Source organism: Salmo salar, chromosome 08 (assembly GCF_965601325.2).
Source record: "Salmo salar chromosome 08, fSalSal1, whole genome shotgun sequence".
Lineage (NCBI taxonomy): Eukaryota > Metazoa > Chordata > Actinopteri > Salmoniformes > Salmonidae > Salmo > Salmo salar.
Genome location: NC_138298.1, coordinates 26,562,403 through 26,581,437, shown reverse-complemented (window position 1 = coordinate 26,581,437; position 19,035 = coordinate 26,562,403). Strand labels below are relative to the sequence as shown.

Here is a 19,035-nt window from a genome sequence, read left to right as displayed (position 1 = left end):
GAACTCAAAAACATCCAGATGGATCAGGTCAGGGTGAACTCAAAAACATCCAGATGGATCAGGTCAGGGTGAACTCAAAAACATCCAGATGGATCTGGTCAGGGTGAACTCAAAAACATCCAGATGGATCTGGTCAGGGTGAACTCAAAAACATCCAGATGGATCTGGTCAGGGTGAACTCAAAAACATCCAGATGGATCAGGTCAGGGTGAACTCAAAAACATCCAGATGGATCAGGTCAGGGTGAACTCAAAAACATCCAGATGGATCAGGTCAGGGTGAACTCAAAAACATCCAGATGGATCAGGTCAGGGTGAACTCAAAAACATCCAGATGGATCAGGTCAGGGTGAACTCAAAAACATCCAGATGGATCTGGTCTGGGTGAACTCAAAAACATCCAGATGGAACTTCATTAGACTTAAACATTGAAGTAAACCATATTTCTAAGGGGTCAAGAGAAGAAGGTCCTCAGGGCTCTGAACATCCTTTTCTGACTTTCTGTTAGGCTGCTGTGGTGAAGTTCCACCAAACCACAGATACGGGGTCAGATATTGTTTCGTCTCCCTCATAGTTAAGGTTCAGATTGGGGTTAATATAATCTGATCCTAGGTTAGTGGCAACGTCTACTTCAAGCATCCCCCTCTGGAACTGCTTGGGTACACCATTTTGGAGCGAAAGTCTAGTCACTCTGAGGGATTGCTTCAGCCATTTTGGCGCAATCTAATGCCACAGTTTAAGTTCCTGGATACGAAAGTCCACTTCTAGGAATTGGTGCTCTTGAATGGCAGTTGGAGATCTCCTTTTGACCCAAGGGAGAACGACTGCCCCCTCTTATTGAAGCCACGGAAGTTCAAGGCTGACCGCGGTACTGCAGGAATTGTTAGTAGAAAACAGGCCCCCCATTATAGTGAATGGAAAATGGTATCTTTCTGGTCAATCTTCCTGTAAATAAAAATGTTTTTAGAAGGCATTCATGGTACCTCTAATTGGTTCTAATATACCAGCTATATGTCCTGGTATATTTTAAAATAGCACATAGAAGAAGTTAGAAGGATAACTGACTTAATAAATGGTAGCCTGCAGTACCCTGGGTGGCCTTCAACTGGAGTTCCTCAATGAGAGGGGACAGCACTGAGCTAGCCTGCAGTACCCTGGGTGGCCTTCAACTGGAGTTCCTCAATGAGAGGGGACAGCACTGAGCTAGCCTGCAGTACCCTGGGTGGCCTTCAACTGGAGTTCCTCAATGAGAGAGGACAGCACTGAGCTTGCCTGCAGTACCCTGGGTGGCCTTCAACTGGAGTTCCTCAATGACAGGGGGCAGCACTGAGCTAGCCTGCAGTAACCTGGGTGGCCTTCAACTGGAGTTCCTCAATGAGAGGGGGCAGCACTGAGCTAGCCTGCAGTACCCTGGGTGGCCTTCAACTGGAGTTCCTCAATGAGAGAGGACAGCACTGAGCTTGCCTGCAGTACCCTGGGTGGCCTTCAACTGGAGTTCCTCAATGACAGGGGGCAGCACTGAGCTAGCCTGCAGTAACCTGGGTGGCCTTCAACTGGATTTCCTCAATGAGAGGGGGCAGCACTGAGCTAGCCTGCAGTACCCTGGGTGGCCTTCAACTGGAGTTCCTCAATGAGAGAGGGCAGCACTGAGCTAGCCTGCAGTACCCTGGGTGGCCTTCAACTGGATTTCCTCAATGAGAGGGGGCAGCACTGAGCTAGCCTGCAACGTAGCTTCCTGGAGTATCTCAAACTGCTCATAGACTGACAAATGGACTTTGTTTAGTCACCAACATCTCTCATTATCCGGGATCCTCAAGAGCAGTTCTTGGGCTCCGAGCAGATACAATTTAATCTAGTTTAGTCCTGTTTGGTTCCCATTCATCAATTGATAAATTCTTTCAATATACTCTTCCAGGATTGGGCCATTTTTTATAATGTTATTATCCTGTCTGGTAGCCAACTGCCTGCAGCCAAAAATACAACAAAAAAATGACTGTGGGCAGAGAGACGGGCTGTACGAATACAGACCAGCCTGGTTTGTGGAGTACCTTTCTGTTCACATAGAAAGAGAGATAGATGTTAAGAGAGATAGATGTTAAGAGAGAGATGTTAAGAGAGAGATGGTAAGAGAGAGAGAAGAGAGAGAGAGAGAGAGAGAGAGAGAGAGAGAGAGAGAGAGAGAGAGAGAGAGAGAGAGAGAGAGAGAGAGAGAGACCTACCCACTTCTGGGAAAATTCTAAACAAACAACAACACAGAGTTATCTATCCAAAACGGAGATGTATGGATAAACCACTTCTCTAATCTTTTTGGCTCTATAACAAAGAACGAACAGAAAAAACATATACATGATCAAATACAAATCTTAGAATCAACTACCAAAACCTACTGGATTCTATAATTACATTGAATGAACTACAGAACAAAATACAAACCCTCCAACCCAAAAAGGCCTGTGGTGTTGATGGTATCCTAAATGAAATTATAAAATATACAGACCACAAATTCTAATTGGCTATACTTAAACTCTTTAACATCATCCTTAGCTCTGGCATCTTCCCCAATACAACACTGTATATAGACATAATGACATTTGACATGTCTTTATTCTTTTGGAACTTTGTAGTGTAATGTTTACTGTCATTTTTGTATTGCTTATTTCACTTTTGTTTATTATCTATTTCACTTGCTTTGGCAATGTAAACATACACTTCCCATGCCAATAAAGCCCTTAATTTGAAATTGAATTGAGAGAGAGGTGGTAAGAGAAAGAGAGGGGGGAGGTGAGAGAAAGAGAGGGGGGAGGGGAGAGAAAGAGAGGGGGGAGGGGAGAGAAAGAGAGGGGGGAGAGAAAGAGAGGGGGGAGGTGAGAGAAAGAGAGGGGGGAGAGAAAGAGAGGGGGAGGTGAGGAAAGAGGGGGGAGGTGAGAGAAAGAGAGGGGGCGGTGAGAGAAAGAGAGGGGGGCGGTGAGAGAAAGAGAGGGGGGCGGTGAGAGAAAGAGAGGGGGCGGTGAGAGAAAGAGAGGGGGAGGTGAGAGAAAGAGGGGGGGAGGTGAGAGAAAGAGAGGGGGCGGTGAGAGAAAGAGAGGGGGGCGGTGAGAGAAAGAGAGGGGGCGGTGAGAGAAAGAGAGGGGGGCGGTGAGAGAAAGAGAGGGGGGCGGTGAGAGAAAGAGAGGGGGGCGGTGAGAGAAAGAGAGGGGGGCGGTGAGAGAAAGAGAGGGGGGTGGTGAGAGAAAGAGAGGGGGGGTGAGAGGGAGGTGAGAGAAAGGGAAGGGGAGGTAAGAGAAAGAGAGGGGGGCGGTGAGAGAAAGAGAGGGGGGCGGTGAGAGAAAGAGAGGGGGGCGGTGAGAGAAAGAGAGGGGGGCGGTGAGAGAAAGAGAGGGGGGTGGTGAGAGAAAGAGAGGGGGGCGGTGAGAGAAAGAGAGGGGGCGGTGAGAGAAAGAGAGGGGGGCGGTGAGAGAAAGAGAGGGGGGTGGTGAGAGAAAGAGAGGGGGGCGGTGAGAGAAAGAGAGGGGGCGGTGAGAGAAAGAGAGGGGGGCGGTGAGAGAAAGAGAGGGGGGCGGTGAGAGAAAGAGAGGGGGGCGGTGAGAGAAAGAGAGGGGGCGGTGAGAGAAAGAGAGGGGGGCGGTGAGAGAAAGAGAGGGGGGCGGTGAGAGAAAGAGAGGGGGGTGGTGAGAGAAAGAGAGGGGGGGTGAGAGAAAGAGAGGGGGGCGGTGAGAGAAAGAGAGGGGGGGTGAGAGGGAGGTGAGAGAAAGGGAAGGGGAGGTAAGAGAAAGAGAGGGGGGAGGTGAGAGAAAGAGAGGGGGGCGGTGAGAGAAAGAGAGGGGGGTGGTGAGAGAAAGAGAGGGGGGGTGAGAGAAAGAGAGGGGGGCGGTGAGAGAAAGAGAGGGGGGGTGAGAGGGAGGTGAGAGAAAGGGAAGGGGAGGTAAGAGAAAGAGAGGGGGGAGGTGAGAGAAAGAGCGAAAGGTAAAAGAGAGAGAAGGGGGATAGATAGTAAGAGAGAGAAACAGAGAAAAGCAGACAGGATTGTAAGAGGTCTATTTGTGGGTTATCTGTGTGGAATGTGAATGGGCTTCTCTCTCTCTCTTCTCTCCCCTCTCTCTGTGTCCTCAAACAGCTCCAGCCACCCATGAGCTTTTCTGCACAGTCTGAACCGACTGGCCAACCGCATCGGTCGCTTTTATTACCCAAACAACCCTGGTCTCTCTCCCTCTCATTATCTCTCTCTCCAAAGGGTTTTGAGCCCGGCCAGAGATGAAGGGAGAGTGGATGGGCCAGATGAGGGGAGAGTGGATGGGCCAGATGGTGGGAGAGTGGATGGGCCAGATAAAGGGAGAGTGGATGGGCCAGATGAAGGGAGAGTGGATGGGCCAGATAAAGGGAGAGTGGACGGGCCAGATAAAGGGAGAGTGGATGGGCCAGAGATGAAGGGAGAGTGGATGGGCCAGATAAAGGGAGAGTGGATGGGCCAGAGATGAAGGGAGAGTGGACGGGCCAGATAAAGGGAGAGTGGACGGGCCAGATAAAGGGAGAGTGGATGGGCCAGAGATGAAGGGAGAGTGGACGGGCCAGATAAAGGGAGAGTGGACGGGCCAGATAAAGGGAGAGTGGACGGGCAGGATAAAGGGAGAGTGGACGGGCCAGATGAAGGGAGAGTGGATGGGCCAGATAAAGGGAGAGTGGATGGGCCAGATAAGGGGAGAGTGGATGGGCCAGATGAGGGGAGAGTGGATGGGCCAGATAAAGGGAGAGTGGACGGGACAGATAAAGGGAGAGTGGATGGGCCAGAGATGAAGGGAGAGTGGATGGGCCAGATAAAGGGAGAGTGGATGGGCCAGAGATGAAGGGAGAGTGGATGGGCCAGATAAAGGGAGAGTGGACGGGACAGATAAAGGGAGAGTGGATGGGCCAGAGATGAAGGGAGAGTGGATGGGCCAGATAAAGGGAGAGTGGATGGGCCAGAGATGAAGGGAGAGTGGATGGGCCAGAGATGAAGGGAGAGTGGATGGGCCAGATAAAGGGAGAGTGGATGGGCCAGATGAAGGGAGAGTGGATGGACCAGATGAAGGAGGGAGAGGAGAGACAGAGGGGGAAGAGAATGCAGAAAGGACATCCAGTAGTCTGTCAACAGGATCATTTCATGCAAATGTAGCTTTTAGTTTGGAAATCAAGGCACCGTTTTTTTCTCTCCTCCCTCTCCACTAAATGTTTTTCTCTCTGTTTTTTTTAATTTCACACTCCAATGCACAACCATAAATGATGACCGGGAAATCTTTCTGGAAAAACACCCTGTTGTTTTCGAGCACTATTTTTAGTTGCCTTTCGACAACAATAATATTTTCCCAGTAAATAAGCACAGTAACAACAACCGATGCTTACGGGTTGGATGGAACATATCTGTGTGAAATAGCTTCCCTTTGTAGTCTGAAAAATCTGTTGGAACTAAACTGCTCCAGACACTGATAAACACACACACACACTCTCACACACACACACACACACACACACACACACACACACACACACACACACACAGAGTTTTGTTCTTCTATGCTCGTGGGGACCTAAAATTGATTTCCATTCAAAATCCTATTTTCCCTAAGCCCTAAACCTAACACTAAACCTAACACTTGTTAGGATCTAAATGAACCTATTAAAACTCACGGGCGCTTAATAAAGCTCAAACCAAGTTTATTCACCCATTGGGTCGATACAGCTGAGTAAGACAAAAGACATTCACACAAGCACTGATATTTAACCCTTTCTCCTATGCCGAGGTTGCTCCTACACATCTGAACAGCCAATGCATCTCTGTTGCTAGACCGAACCTTAATGATATCTGTTCTTCCTCACTTCATCTGACCTGACCTCTGCCCCAAAGTGCTCACTCCTCCCCAAGTCACGGCTGTCATGTTGACTCGTACCAGACTGTGTTTTCTCCTCCCATAGCATCCCTAATGGCTAACATATCCGGACAGAATGTAAACGTTATACATTCCCCTCTCTCCCTCAGTGACATGAATAAGTATATTTCATATTCTCAGAACCCAACACACCTAATCCTAACCCTAATTGCAACCCTAATTGCAACCCTAATTGCAACCCTAACGCTAAACCTAACACCTGAGCTTAAAATAGCCTTTGTCCTCAAGGGGACATGGGAAATTTCCCCACGATGGCGAATTTTCCTTATTTGTGACTCGTTTCAGGAAACTAGGCGTATGTCCCACGTCACTACTTCACAGGAGCAGCATTTCAACATAAACATGTTTTTGGGCAGAAATGCCTTCTGGAACATGTGAACTTTCATGCGCCTTAATAACAAACTTGTATTCCATCCATAAATATGAATCAAATTGTTAAATTATGAGCCTAGTTGGTTTAGCCATGGAAAAAGTCAGGAACCTTCCCACTAGCCATGATTGGCTGAGATAATGGATGGGCTGGACATGCCAGGAGATGAGTTTGGATTGGTCTGCCATGTAGCATGCGTCTGTCTATAACGTGAGCTGTTCAGTATGTGTTGACAGTCCTTTCTACCACACCATTTTTGAAAGATATAATGTTAGCCATTGAGAACTACAAACGTTTTGCTACTTTTCTCAACATTGATGCCCTGAATTTAGCAGGCGCTATCGACAGATCAGTAGGAGTGATGGGCTACTTTCTGCAAACGCCACGGTCAATGCGAACCGAGTGACTTGACACAACGCTGGCCAAACAAGATGTAGCTACAAACAAAACGGAGTTAAATGGTTCCAATCTGCCCTGAAGCGTTCATCCATGTATACTGGTAAGAGTCTAGTGACATTTTCCAGATATAACTTTCTAATTTTGTCAGGAAGACATTTTTATTGCAAGTTAAAGCATACTGTTAGTTAGCTAGCAAACGTTAGCTTGCTGGCTCGCTAGCTAACGTTACGTGTATGATCTGTGAAATATTATTTGAATCAGAAATCAATTTGCATTGCTAGTTATAGCCTAACGTTAGCTAGTTAACAATGAAACTAATTTGTTAGCATTAGCTACCTACAGACAGATTCATACTACAGTTACGACAATGTTTGTATCGGTAGTAGTCTGAGTTGGGGTTATGCCGGTTCATTGTTTAGCTAGCTAGCTACATATCTAAACAAAAGACTCCACTTCGGACGGATTATTACAGGACCCATCAAGTTAACAGGTGTGTCTGGGGGTGATTACAACCATCTATTGTATTTCATGAACATGTGTACATGTCTAGACCCATCCACTTACAGTAGCTAGATGTGGCTGGGGGTGATTACAGCCATCTATTGTATTTCATGAACATGTGTACATGTCCACGTACAGTAGCTAGATGTGGCTGGGGGGAGGTTATAGCAATTTAGACAAGCGTGTCAGGTGAGCATCATCTAATAATGAGAAAATATTTATCAAATATTTTTATCTGACACTTTCTGTTTTTGATATTGCTACTATGCAAGTACTATAACTGTACTGTTTCCACCATCTGTATCCGGTGCATGTGACACATAAACTTATTTGATATAGCATGTGTTTACCACATAGCCGCACATGTGAATCCTTAAAGAGATGGGTGGGGCTAAAGCTTAAGCGGGTGTGAACGATGCTGAATGGGCGTAGACTAAGAAGAGCTCACCACTAGGTGTACCAGAACATTCAAGGGTCATTTTCTCAAAAGTGAGTTTACAAGTTGATCAACTTTCAAAGCAGAATGACTTTCCCATTGTTCCTCAGATGCAGTGTATGATGTACCATTTTCTAGTCTCCACTTTTATCCAATGTAAAAAACACAATTTCAAATTTTGCTATGTTAGACCAAATCGAGGAGCATGGTCACATTTTGCTATCCTTGTGGGGACTTTGGGGAATATAGGTCCCCACAAGGACAGAAGAACCAACCCACCCCCACAGCCTCTCTCTGATACAGTCCACCATCTTCTCACTCTGTTCACACCCCACAAATGAGACATAATGTGTTGTTTAACAATTTATAGCCTATTAGTAATTATCTCTTCCTCTTAATTGTCATTCCACAATGCTCCTTTCATTCTGATTTCTCTGTCTGTCTGCCTCTCTCTCTCTCTCTGTCTGCCTCTCTCTCTCTCTCTCTCTCTGTCTGCCCCTCTCTCTCTCTGTCTGCCTCTCTCTCTCTCTCTCTGTCTGCCTCTCTCTCTCTCTCTCTGTCTGCCTCTCTCTCTCTCTGCCTGCCTCTCTCTCTCTCTCTCTATCTGCCTCTCTATCTGCCTCTCTCTCTCTGCCTCTCTCTCTCTCTCTGCCTCTCTCTCTCTCTCTGCCTCTCTCTCTCTCTCCCTGCCTCTCTCTCTCTCTATCTGCCTCTCTCTCTCTATCTGCCTCTCTCTCTCTATCTGCCTCTCTCTCTCTCTATCTGCCTCTCTCTCTCTCTATCTGCCTCTCTCTCTCTATCTGCCTCTCTCTCTCTCTGTCTCTCTCTCTCTCTGCCTCTCTCTCTGCCTCTCTCTCTGCCTCTCTGCCTGCCTGCCTCTCTGCCTGACTCTCTCTCTCTCTCTGCCTGCCTCTCTCTCTCTCTCTGCCTGCCTCTCTCTCTCTCTCTGCCTGCCTCTCTCTCTCTCTCTCTGCCTGCCCCTCTCTCTCTCTCTGCCTGCCCCTCTCTCTCTCTCTGCCTGCCCCTCTCTCTCTCTCTGCCTGCCCCTCTCTCTCTCTCTCTCTCTGCCTGCCTCTCTCTCTCTCTCTCTGCCTGCCTCTCTCTCTCTCTCTCTGCCTGCCTCTCTCTCTCTGCCTGCCTCTCTCTCTCTGCCTGCCTGCCTCTCTCTCTCTGCCTGCCTCTCTCTCTCTGCCTGCCTCTCTCTCTCTGCCTGCCTCTCTCTCTCTGCCTGCCTCTCTCTCTCTGCCTGCCTCTCTCTCTCTGCCTGCCTCCCTCTCTCTGCCTGCCTCCCTCTCTCTGCCTGCCTCCCTCTCTCTGCCTGCCTCCCTCTCTCTGCCTGCCTCCCTCTCTCTGCCTGCCTCCCTCTCTCTGCCTGCCTCCCTCTCTCTGCCGGCCTCCCTCTCTCTCTCTGTGCCGGCCTCTCTCTCTCTCTCTGCCGGCCTCTCTCTCTCTCTCTGCCGGCCTCTCTCTCTCTCTCTGCCTGCCTCTCTCTCTCTCTCTGCCTGCCTCTCTCTCTCTCTCTGCCTGCCTCTCTCTCTCTCTCTGCCTGCCTCTCTCTCTCTCTCTCTCTGCCTGCCTCTCTCTCTCTCTCTCTGCCTGCCTCTCTCTCTCTCTCTCTGCCTGCCTCTCTCTCTCTCTGCCTGCCTCTCTCTCTCTCTCTCTGCCTGCCTCTCTCTCTCTCTATGCCTGCCTCTCTCTCTGCCTGCCTCTCTCTCTGCCTGCCTCTCTCTCTCTCTCTCTCTCTCTCTCTCTCTCTCTCTCTGCCTGCCTCTCTCTCTCTCTCTCTCTCTCTGCCTGCCTCTCTCTCTCTCTATGCCTGCCTCTCTCTCTGCCTGCCTCTCTCTCTCTCTCTCTCTCTCTCTCTGCCTGTGTGAAAACCGACTCTTCAAGAGGAGAAGCTATTTTTCTTCTAATCCTCTAACTGTGTGTCAAGCTCTAGCTCACTTTCTCAGAAACCCGACTATAGGAGACTGTCTGTCCATCTCTTAATGTGCCATTCCAATGTTACATCCATCTATTCTACAACGTAATGCTGTTTTGCTTTTCTGACTGTTGGGAGAAACAGATATTATACTGCGTGCTCACGCGCACGCACACACATCCAAAGAAACCCTTCTCCAGGGTGGGGCTTAGAGCGCCATAGACGGCTTTAACACTGATCTGAGACCAGAATAGACGAGGGCACTACAGACTGGAGATCAAGAGTAGGAGCAATAAGAGCAGTACTCAGATCAGACCTAACAACCTTATGGTTACCACCTATCTGACAGTGCTTATGGTATAGGGCTTTATTTACATTTCTCCACCTATGACACGTGTGTGTGTGTGTGTGTGTGTGTGTGTGTGTGTGTTGTGTGTGTGTGTGTGTGTGTGTGTGTGTGTGTGTGTGACTCATTCTGACCAAATCTCAACACTTTTTGCTACAGTCGAACAGCGTTAACAATTTCACCACAGTGTGAAAGCCTATTATCCTCTTCGTTATAGTGGTGCTAATTAAAAAGACTGTGGCTAATTCAATGACTGTACAGGGTTACGGTTTCATAGAGTGGTCAGGTCTGATACTCAGAAGTTCCAACTTGAATTCACACATGGAGCTCAATGAGAGACGTCTCTGTCCCGTCTTTCACTGGGGAAAACAAGTCGCTTCATTTCTAGACGTGGCGACGTATACAGGAGAGGGGGATGAGAGGAGGGATGAGAGGAGAGATGAGAGGAGAGATGAGAGGAGGGATGAGAGGAGAGATGAGAGGAGGGATGAGAGGAGGGATGAGAGGAGAGATGAGAGGAGAGATGAGAGGAGGGATGAGAGGAGGGATAAGGGATGAGAGGAGGGATGAGAGGAGGGATGAGAGGAGGGATGAGAGGAGAGATGAGAGGAGAGATGAGAGGAGGGATGAGAGGAGAGATGAGAGGAGGGATGAGAGGAGGGATGAGAGGAGGGATGAGAGATGAGAGGAGGGATGAGAGGAGGGATGAGAGGAGGGATGAGAGGAGAGATGAGAGGAGGGATGAGAGATGAGAGGAGGGATGAGAGGAGAGATGAGATGAGTGGAGGGATGAGAGGAGGGATGAGAGGAGAGATGAGAGGAGAGATGAGATGAGGAGAGATGAGAGGAGAGATGAGAGGAGGGATGAGAGGAGGGATGAGAGGAGAGATGAGAGGAGAGATGAGAGCCAATACCCAACATTAACAAAACATTAAGAACACCTTCCTAATATTGAGCATGAACCCCCTTTCACCCTCATAACGGCCTCAGTTCTTCAGAGCATGAACCCCCTTTCACCCTCAGAACGGCCTCAGTTCTTCAGAGTATGAACCCCCTTTCACCCTCAGAACGGCCTCAGTTCTTCAGAGCATGGACTCTACAAGGTGTTGAAAGCGTTCCACAGGGATGCTGGCCCATGTTGACTCCAATGCTTCCCACAGTTGTGTCAAGTTGGCTGGATGTCCTTTGGGTGGTGGACCGTTCTTAATACACACGGGAAACTGTTGAGTGTGAAAAACCCAGCAGCATTGTAGTTCATGACACAAACTGCTGCACCCGGCACCTACTACCATACCTGGTTCAAAGACACTTAAATCTTTTGTCTTGCCTATTCACCCTCTGAATGGTACACATACACAATCCATGTCTCAATTGTTTTAAGGCTAAAGAATTCCTTCTTTAACCCCTCTCCTCCCTATCGTCTACACTGATTGAAGTGGATTTGACAAGTGACATCAATAAGGGATCATAGCTTTCACCTGGTCAGTCTATGTCATGGACACAGCAGGTGTTCCTAATGTTTTGTCCACTCAGTGTTTATAGCCCCAGAAAAACAGGAATCAGGATGTAGAGGTGGAGGTGGATGTAGAGGTGGACAGACTCACCACTTGGCCGTTCTGGGGGTTCTTGTGTGCGTAAGGTGGACCGCGGATGTGGTTCCACATCTGGCCTGATGTCATGGCAAACACCACACACTGAGGAGGGAGGGAGAGAGAGAGGGATGGGTAGAGAGGGAGAGAGAGAGAGGGATGGGTAGAGAGGGAGAGAGAGAGAGGGATGGGTAGAGAGGGAGAGAGAGAGAGGGATGGGTAGAGAGGGAGAGTGAGGGGGAGAGAGAAAGAGGGAGGGAGAGTGAGGGAGAGAGATGGACAGACAGACAGACAGAGACAGACAGAGAGAAACAGAGAGACAGAGAGACAGGGAAACAGAGAGAAGTTTAAAAGTTACAGAAGCAACAGATAGAAATTACTATACACTCATCAACACTCCTGCTGCTATTTCTTCACAGTCACACTCAGAGACAGAGAAAGCGAGAGAGACAGCAGAGAGACAGAGAGAGAGAGAGAAAGAGAGAGAGAGAGAGAAGACAGAAGTAGAGACAGAGAGAGGCTGCACACCCACATCGATCCATCTCGCCACGCCAACAGAGCAGAGGAGAGGTAAAAACCACATTGAACCTGACCTCCGTGACTTGCCCGCTGCTCCCCTTACGATCAATACTCTCTGTGGCTTCCTCAGCCTTTTCCCTGTCTCTTAACATACGGGATAACAACCCTCTCTGTCAACACATAGGACACTGGTCCACTCTGCCTCGTACTGCCCTCACTATCAATAAGAGCATTGCTGTTGATGAAGATGGACCAGCATGCTGGTTCATGCTCACTGATTGTAGTTGACAAAAAACAGAAGAAATGCAGAATTTACATTATATTGTTTCACATACTTAATTTGAGCCTGTTTGAATTATTTAGTGGACTATAATGGACATTTCTGTAAGGGTTGAAACATTTTTCATGAGGGAAATCAAGTCTGATATTTCAGAGTGGAAATTACAAACATCAGAAGCCTTTTTAAACCTCAAATACACTACAAGTTTTATACTTCCTGCAACAGGGTGATCAGATGAAGATCCTGAGACCTGTATGGACCTTATAGACGGCCTTATAGACTGCCTTATAGACTATATATAAATAACTATGGTATTGCACCACCCCTAGGTGGTCAGAACGTGTGGTGTAGGCAGCTTCATCAATAGCTTGTTAACGTAAGTGTTCTAACAAACCATTATGTGGAACACTTAGGAAAGACAGTATCACGCTGTGAGAAGCGTTCATAGGAACATTCTGCTTACCTACTTCAGGGATGTTGTGCTCTCACCAGTCCATTGTGTGTGTGAATGTGTGTGCCTGTCCGCATATGCATACATGCTGGTATGTGTGTGTGATTGAGCTGATGTGTGTGTGTGTGTGTGTGTGTGCTCCTCTCTCACCAGTGCGGCCATGGCCCAGCCAGTCTTGTTGTATATGAACTCCAGGTTGTTCCTGCGGAGGTAGAGCAGCCCTCCTACCAGGGACACCAGCAGGGCCAGGGCTATGGTGCCAGAGTAGTTAGGGGGGCGGAACACACGGATCTGGAGGAGGAGAGGAGGGGGAGGGAAGGAGAGGAGGAGGGAGGGAGGGAGGGAGGGAGGGAGGGAGGGAGGGAGGGAGGGAGGGAGGGAGGGAGGGAGGGAGGGAGGGAGGGAGGGAGGGAGGGAGGGAGGGAGAGAGACCCAGTGAAAGGAGGGAGGGAGACCCAGTGAAAGGAGGTGAGGTAGAGGGAGGGAGGGAGACCCAGTGAAAGGAGGTGAGGTAGAGGGAGGGAGGGAGACCCAGTGAAAGGAGGTGAGGTAGAGGGAGGGAGGGAGACCCAGTGAAAGGAGGTGAGGTAGAGGGAGGGAGGGAGACCCAGTGAAAGGAGGTGAGGTAGAGGGAGGGAGACCCAGTGAAAGGAGGTGAGGTAGAGGGAGGGAGGGAGGGAGACCCAGTGAAAGGAGGTGAGGTAGAGGGAGGGAGGGAGACCCAGTGAAAGGAGGTGAGGTAGAGGGAGGGAGGGAGACCCAGTGAAAGGAGGTGAGGTAGAGGGAGGGAGACCCAGTGAAAGGAGGTGAGGTAGAGGGAGGGAGGGAGGGAGACCCAGTGAAAGGAGGTGAGGTAGAGGGAGGGAGACGGTTAGTTTTCATCTGATCAAAGAAAACTATTTTAGAATGATATAGCTCAATACAATGTAACTTCACCTAGTTGAATAACACAAGGGTTCATGTCAGTGAGATGTTATTTGGGCACAGTGGGGCATTAGGTTGAAGGCTACAATAGAGGCATATCAAGTATAATGATATGATATTACTGGGGAATAGCATATCCACAGTAATGAAAAGATACGTCACATTCCCATTCAAACAAAGAGATGTACATGTGGAGCGATAGTAGGCCAGGGTTGTATTCATTAGGACATACTGTTGAAAAACTTTTTGGAAACAGAAAACGATAATGAGCATTTCATGTTGGACAAGTTCAGGTAGTCCCCTCACTGTTTCAGTCCGGTTTTTTTTCTTCAGTTTGAACACAACCCAGATCTGAGTCTTCTTGTTGGTCGATCGCCGGCCTTGCCTTCTAATGCTATTGGATTAGCTCAAATAAAGGGAACCACATACCCCATAATTCAGACTGCTTGTGGACTGAGTGTTTGTGCGTGTTAGAGCATTGGGCCAGTAACCGAAAGGTTGCTCGTTTGAATACCCGAGCCGAATATGTGAAAAATCTGTTGATGTGCCCTTGAGCAAGGCACTTAACCCTAATATGCTCCAGGGGCGTTGCACCACAACGGCTGACCCTGTAAAACAACACATTTCACTGTACCTATCCAGTGTATGTGACAATAAAACATTACAAAGTGTCCCAGTCGCATTCTGTCCACTGTCAACCGCCGTTTTTCAAATCCGCAGGACGACGGAGAATCCAAAGGATTAATGGACGACTGGTGGAGACGTCGCCCCGTAATGGAGGACGGTGGCTTTAAAAAAAAGGAGCTCCTCGGAGCCTTAATGGACGCCGTGGGACTAATAAAGGATAACAGTTTCTAACCTCATTGGAATTCTCAGAGAGCAGTGGGCCATATAGAAAGCACTGGATACCACAGCCATTCAACCCACACAAGTGGCTCAGGTAGTGCAGCTCATCCAGGATGGCACATCAATGCGAGCTGTGGCAAGAAGGTTTGCTGTGTCTGTCAGCGTAGTGTCCAGAGCATGGAGGCGCTACCAGGAGACAGGCCAGTACATCAGGAGACGTGGAGGAGGCCGTAGGAGGGCAACAACCCAGCAGCAGGACCGCTACCTCCGCCTTTGTGCAAGGAGGAGCAGGAGAAGCACTGCCAGAGCCCTGCAAAATGACCTCCAGCAGGCCACAAATGTGCATGTGTCTGCTCAAACGGTCAGAAACAGACTCCATGAGGGTGGTATGAGGGCCCGACATCCACAGGTGGGGGTTGTGCTTACAGCCCAACACCGTGCAGGACGTTTGGCATTTGCCAGAGAACACCAAGATTGGCAAATTCGCCGCTGGCGCCCTGTGCTCTTCACAGATGAAAGCAGGTTCACACTGAGCACGTGACAGACGTGACAGAGTCTGGAGACGCCGTGGAGAACGTTCTGCTGCCTGCAACATCCTCCAGCATGACCGGTTTGGTGGTGGGTCAGTCATGGTGTGGGGTAGCATTTCTTTGGGGGGCCGCACAGCCCTCCATGTGCTCGCCAGAGGTAGCCTGACTGCCATTAGGTACCGAGATGAGATCCTCAGACCCCTAGTGAGACCATATGCTGGTGCGGTTGGCCCTGGGTTCCTCCTAATGCAAGACAATGCTTGACCTCATGTGGCTGGAGTGTGTCAGCAGTTCCTGCAAGAGGAAGGCATTGATGCTATGGACTGGCCCGCCCGTTCCCCAGACCTGAATCCAATTGAGCACATCTGGGACATCATGTCTCGCTCCATCCACTAACGCCACGTTGCACCACAGACTGTCCAGGAGTTGGCGGATGCTTTAGTCCAGGTCTGGGAGGAGATCCCTCAGGAGACCATCCGCCACCTCATCAGGAGCATGCCCAGGCGTTGTAGGGAGGTCATACAGGCACGTGGAGGCCACACACACTACTGAGCCTCATTTTGACTTGTTTTAAGGACATTACATCAAAGTTGGATCAGCCTGTAGTGTGGTTTTCCACTTTAATTTTGAGTGTGACTCCAAATCCAGACCTCCATGGGTTGATAAATTGGATTTCCATTGATTATTTTTGTGTGATTTTGTTGTCAGCACATTCAACTATGTAAAGAAAAAAGTATTTAATAAGATTATTTCTTTCATTCAGATCTAGGATGTGTTGTTTAAGTGTTCCCTTTATTTTTTGGAGCAGTGTATTATATCTGATATGTTTTTGTGATGCTTGTCTGTTTTGTGACAGGTAAATAGTTGTGTGCACTTTGTAAAAGCTTTAAAATGTGATTGGCATGCCTGGGTTTAAAGAGTATTTGTTGTCTTTCAAATATGTTGAGCGTTCGATTGAGCCTGCTAAAGTGGTGGTATTTGTACTTTTGGGACGATTCCATTAGCTCCATTGCTCCAGGCAAGCCCGATCAGGCGCAGCTGACAGAAAACAGATACTATTTGAACCCGGGTCTTGTGTCACCTGTACAATCATCACAGGTGTATTATGGTAAAGGGGGAATTCTCACTTGTACGTCGGTGCGGTCTGCAATCCACTTGGCCAGCTGCTCCGAGGCAAAGCCGATCCGCTGGAGGTCAAAGGTGTCTGCCCTCTTAGGCTTTCCCTTAGCTGGGAAGTGCATGAAGGTAGGGGCTGAGTTCATATTCAGCTGGAGAGAGACAGAGAGAGAGAGAGAGAGAGAGAGAGAGAGAGAGAGAGAGAGAGAGAGAGAGAGAGAGAGAGAGAGAGAGAGAGAGAAAGAGAGAAAGGGAGCGAGAGAGAGAGAGAGAGAGAGAGAGAGAGAGAGAGAGAGAAAGAGAGAAAGGGAGCGAGAGAGAGAGACAGAGAGAGAGAGAGAGAGAGAAAGAGAGAAAGGGAGCGAGAGATAGAGGGACAAGGGAGAGGGACAAGGGAGATGGAGGGAGAGAGAAAAAGAGAAAGAGAGAGCAAAGGATTGGTGATAGATACAGTAGGTAGGAGAGAGAGAGAGGGACAGATACATTAGGTAGGAGAAGAGAGAGAGAGGGACAGATACAGTAGGTAGGAGGAGAGAGATGGAGGGAGGGACAGATACAGTAGGGAGGAGGAGAGAGTGGGAGGGAGGGAGGGAGGGACAGATACAGTAGGTAGGAGGAGAGAGAGATGGAGGGAGGGACAGATACAGTAGGGAGGAGAGAGAGAGGGAGGGACAGATACAGTAGGGAGGAGAGAGAGAGAGGGAGGGGGGACAGATACAGTAGGGAGGAGAGAGAGAGAGGGAGGGAGGGACAGATACAGTAGGGAGGAGGAGAGAGAGAGGGAGGGAGGGACAGATACAGTAGGGAGGAGGAGAGAGAGAGGGAGGGACAGATACAGTAGGGAGGAGAGAGAGAGAGAGAGAGAGAGAGAGAGGGAGGGGGACATAGGTGGAAAAGGCAGAGAGAGAATCAAGAGAAGTGGTGAGAACCCCAATTACATGACGTGTGCATATATACCACTGCCCATACAAAAACATCCCCTATACACCGTTCACTTTCCCCAGTGGTGTTATGATGTGACTGGCCATGAGGCCACCTACCCAGGCAGGGAGGGAGGAGCACGGGGCAGAGAACTCACTGGTGGCACTAACATACACCTAATTACTAGCCTCTCCCTCTGCACAGGCTGGCCATTAGGCCTAATGAATGGATAGGCATGCACACTGTGTAGTTATTATGCTAGGTGTCTGCCTCCTCCCTCTCTCCCTCTCTTTCAACAGTAATCTCTCTCTCTCCCGCTCAACGATATTCCCTCTCTCTCAAAAGTATTCTCTCTATTGTTTCTCTCTCTATCTTTCTCTCAATCTGTATCTGTCTTGCCTGATTCTGTCTCTAAAATGAACTGCTCTTTCCCTCGTAGATATATCTCTAACTACTCGTGTCAATACCTCTCCACTGTGTGATTCTCGGTCTCTCTCTTTCCACTTGGTTTACCTTCCAAAACCCCTCTTCCTGCAATTCATATCAACTAAAAAGTCAGTCTCCTCCCCCCTCCAAACTCACAGAGAACAAAGTGAGGATCATTACAGAGGTTATTTCTCTTAATTGCATGAAACGAGCGCACCGCTTCCTCCCTGGAGCGTAGAGGTGATTCGCCCATTAGGAGTACTACATTAGCACTCTCTCCATTAGAACAAAAGAAAAGCTAGACAAAGTGATCTGCATTTAATTACATGTCCTTTTAATCTTAGAGGCCCGTAATCGCATAATTGCTCGAGTGGAGAGTGTGAGGCGTACCTCAGGGGTGAGTATTTAACCCAGATTAATTGCTCATTGGCTATGGTAATGGGCGGTTGGAAGCTTCACATCTGTTTATTGTCATGCAAACGACTGTTAGTGATAAGAAACCAAAGTTCTATTATGGGTTTCTCTGGTGCTGAGTTGCTATGGCGATGTGGAATATGTTATTTATGTGTTGGGGCAGGTTGTTTTCCCACTGTATCGAGGTCTGCACTGAGTGACACAGCAGGCGGTGATGTACTGTAAGAAACTCAGATGCCCGGTGACATGCACACACATACGCCCACACGGGCTTCGCCCACGGCCCACCTATGGATGCACCCTGGGAAAATAATGACAACCCCAGGGAAAGAGGTTGGTTGTGCAGAACCGACTCTTATCAATCTCCCACACTGGTGTTTATCTAGCTGCCAGCCTGCAGTGAGTGCACGACAGTGGCTGCTATGGCCAATATACCACGGCTAAGGGCTGTTCTTCGGCACGACACAACGCGGAGTGCCTGGACACAGCCGTTAGCCGTGGTACATTGGCTATATACCACAAACCCCCGAGGTGCCTTACTGCTATTATAAACTGTTTACAAATGTAATTAGTACAGTAATACCCATGATATACGGTCTGATATACCACCACTTTCGGCCAATCAGAATTCAGGGCTCGACAAACTCAGTTTATAATATGGATGATACATTCAGAGTACTGTATGCAGGGTGTGCATGGACTGAGTCATGAGTACAGTATGTGGGTTGGATAAGAGAGCTCATCTACATACATCAAGACGATACATCCATTGCAAGGTACATGAGCATTTGTGTATGCGAGTACTTCGCTAAATGTCATCCGACATGATCGTATATATAATTGACAATCAGAGGCACGTCCAAAACAATGTTCAGCTGATGTGAAACCCCAAACTCTCTCCCTAAGTGGCCTGAGCCGCCGGACGACGAACCCCCGCTGGTAAATAAAACCATGCAGAGAGCCTGTCAGCCACCTCTGATTTATTTACCTTATTTCAATGATTCATCTCTCCTTTAAAACTTCACCTGCGTGCTAATTAGCATGCTGTGTCTCCGCGCCGAGGCTGACAGGCAACTATGAACATGGAAATGAGGGCTTTGGGGATGGAGGGAGCGAGCGGGGGAAC

General features: G+C 48.8%; 1 protein-coding gene across 3 annotated transcripts in view; it reads right to left on the bottom strand.

Moving 5' to 3' along the window:
* The window catches only part of tusc3 (dolichyl-diphosphooligosaccharide--protein glycosyltransferase subunit TUSC3), a 102,691-nt gene that overhangs the window by 32,730 nt on the left and 50,926 nt on the right, over positions 1–19,035 (bottom strand). For all 3 annotated transcript variants that reach the window (XM_045722924.2, XM_082978496.1, XM_082978497.1), the window contains 3 exons: positions 16,160–16,300; positions 12,883–13,023; positions 11,498–11,587 (listed from right to left, as the gene is read on the bottom strand). In XM_045722924.2, the coding sequence (XP_045578880.1) occupies positions 11,498–11,587; positions 12,883–13,023; positions 16,160–16,300 (372 nt within the window). The remainder of the gene's footprint in view (positions 1–11,497; positions 11,588–12,882; positions 13,024–16,159; positions 16,301–19,035) is intronic.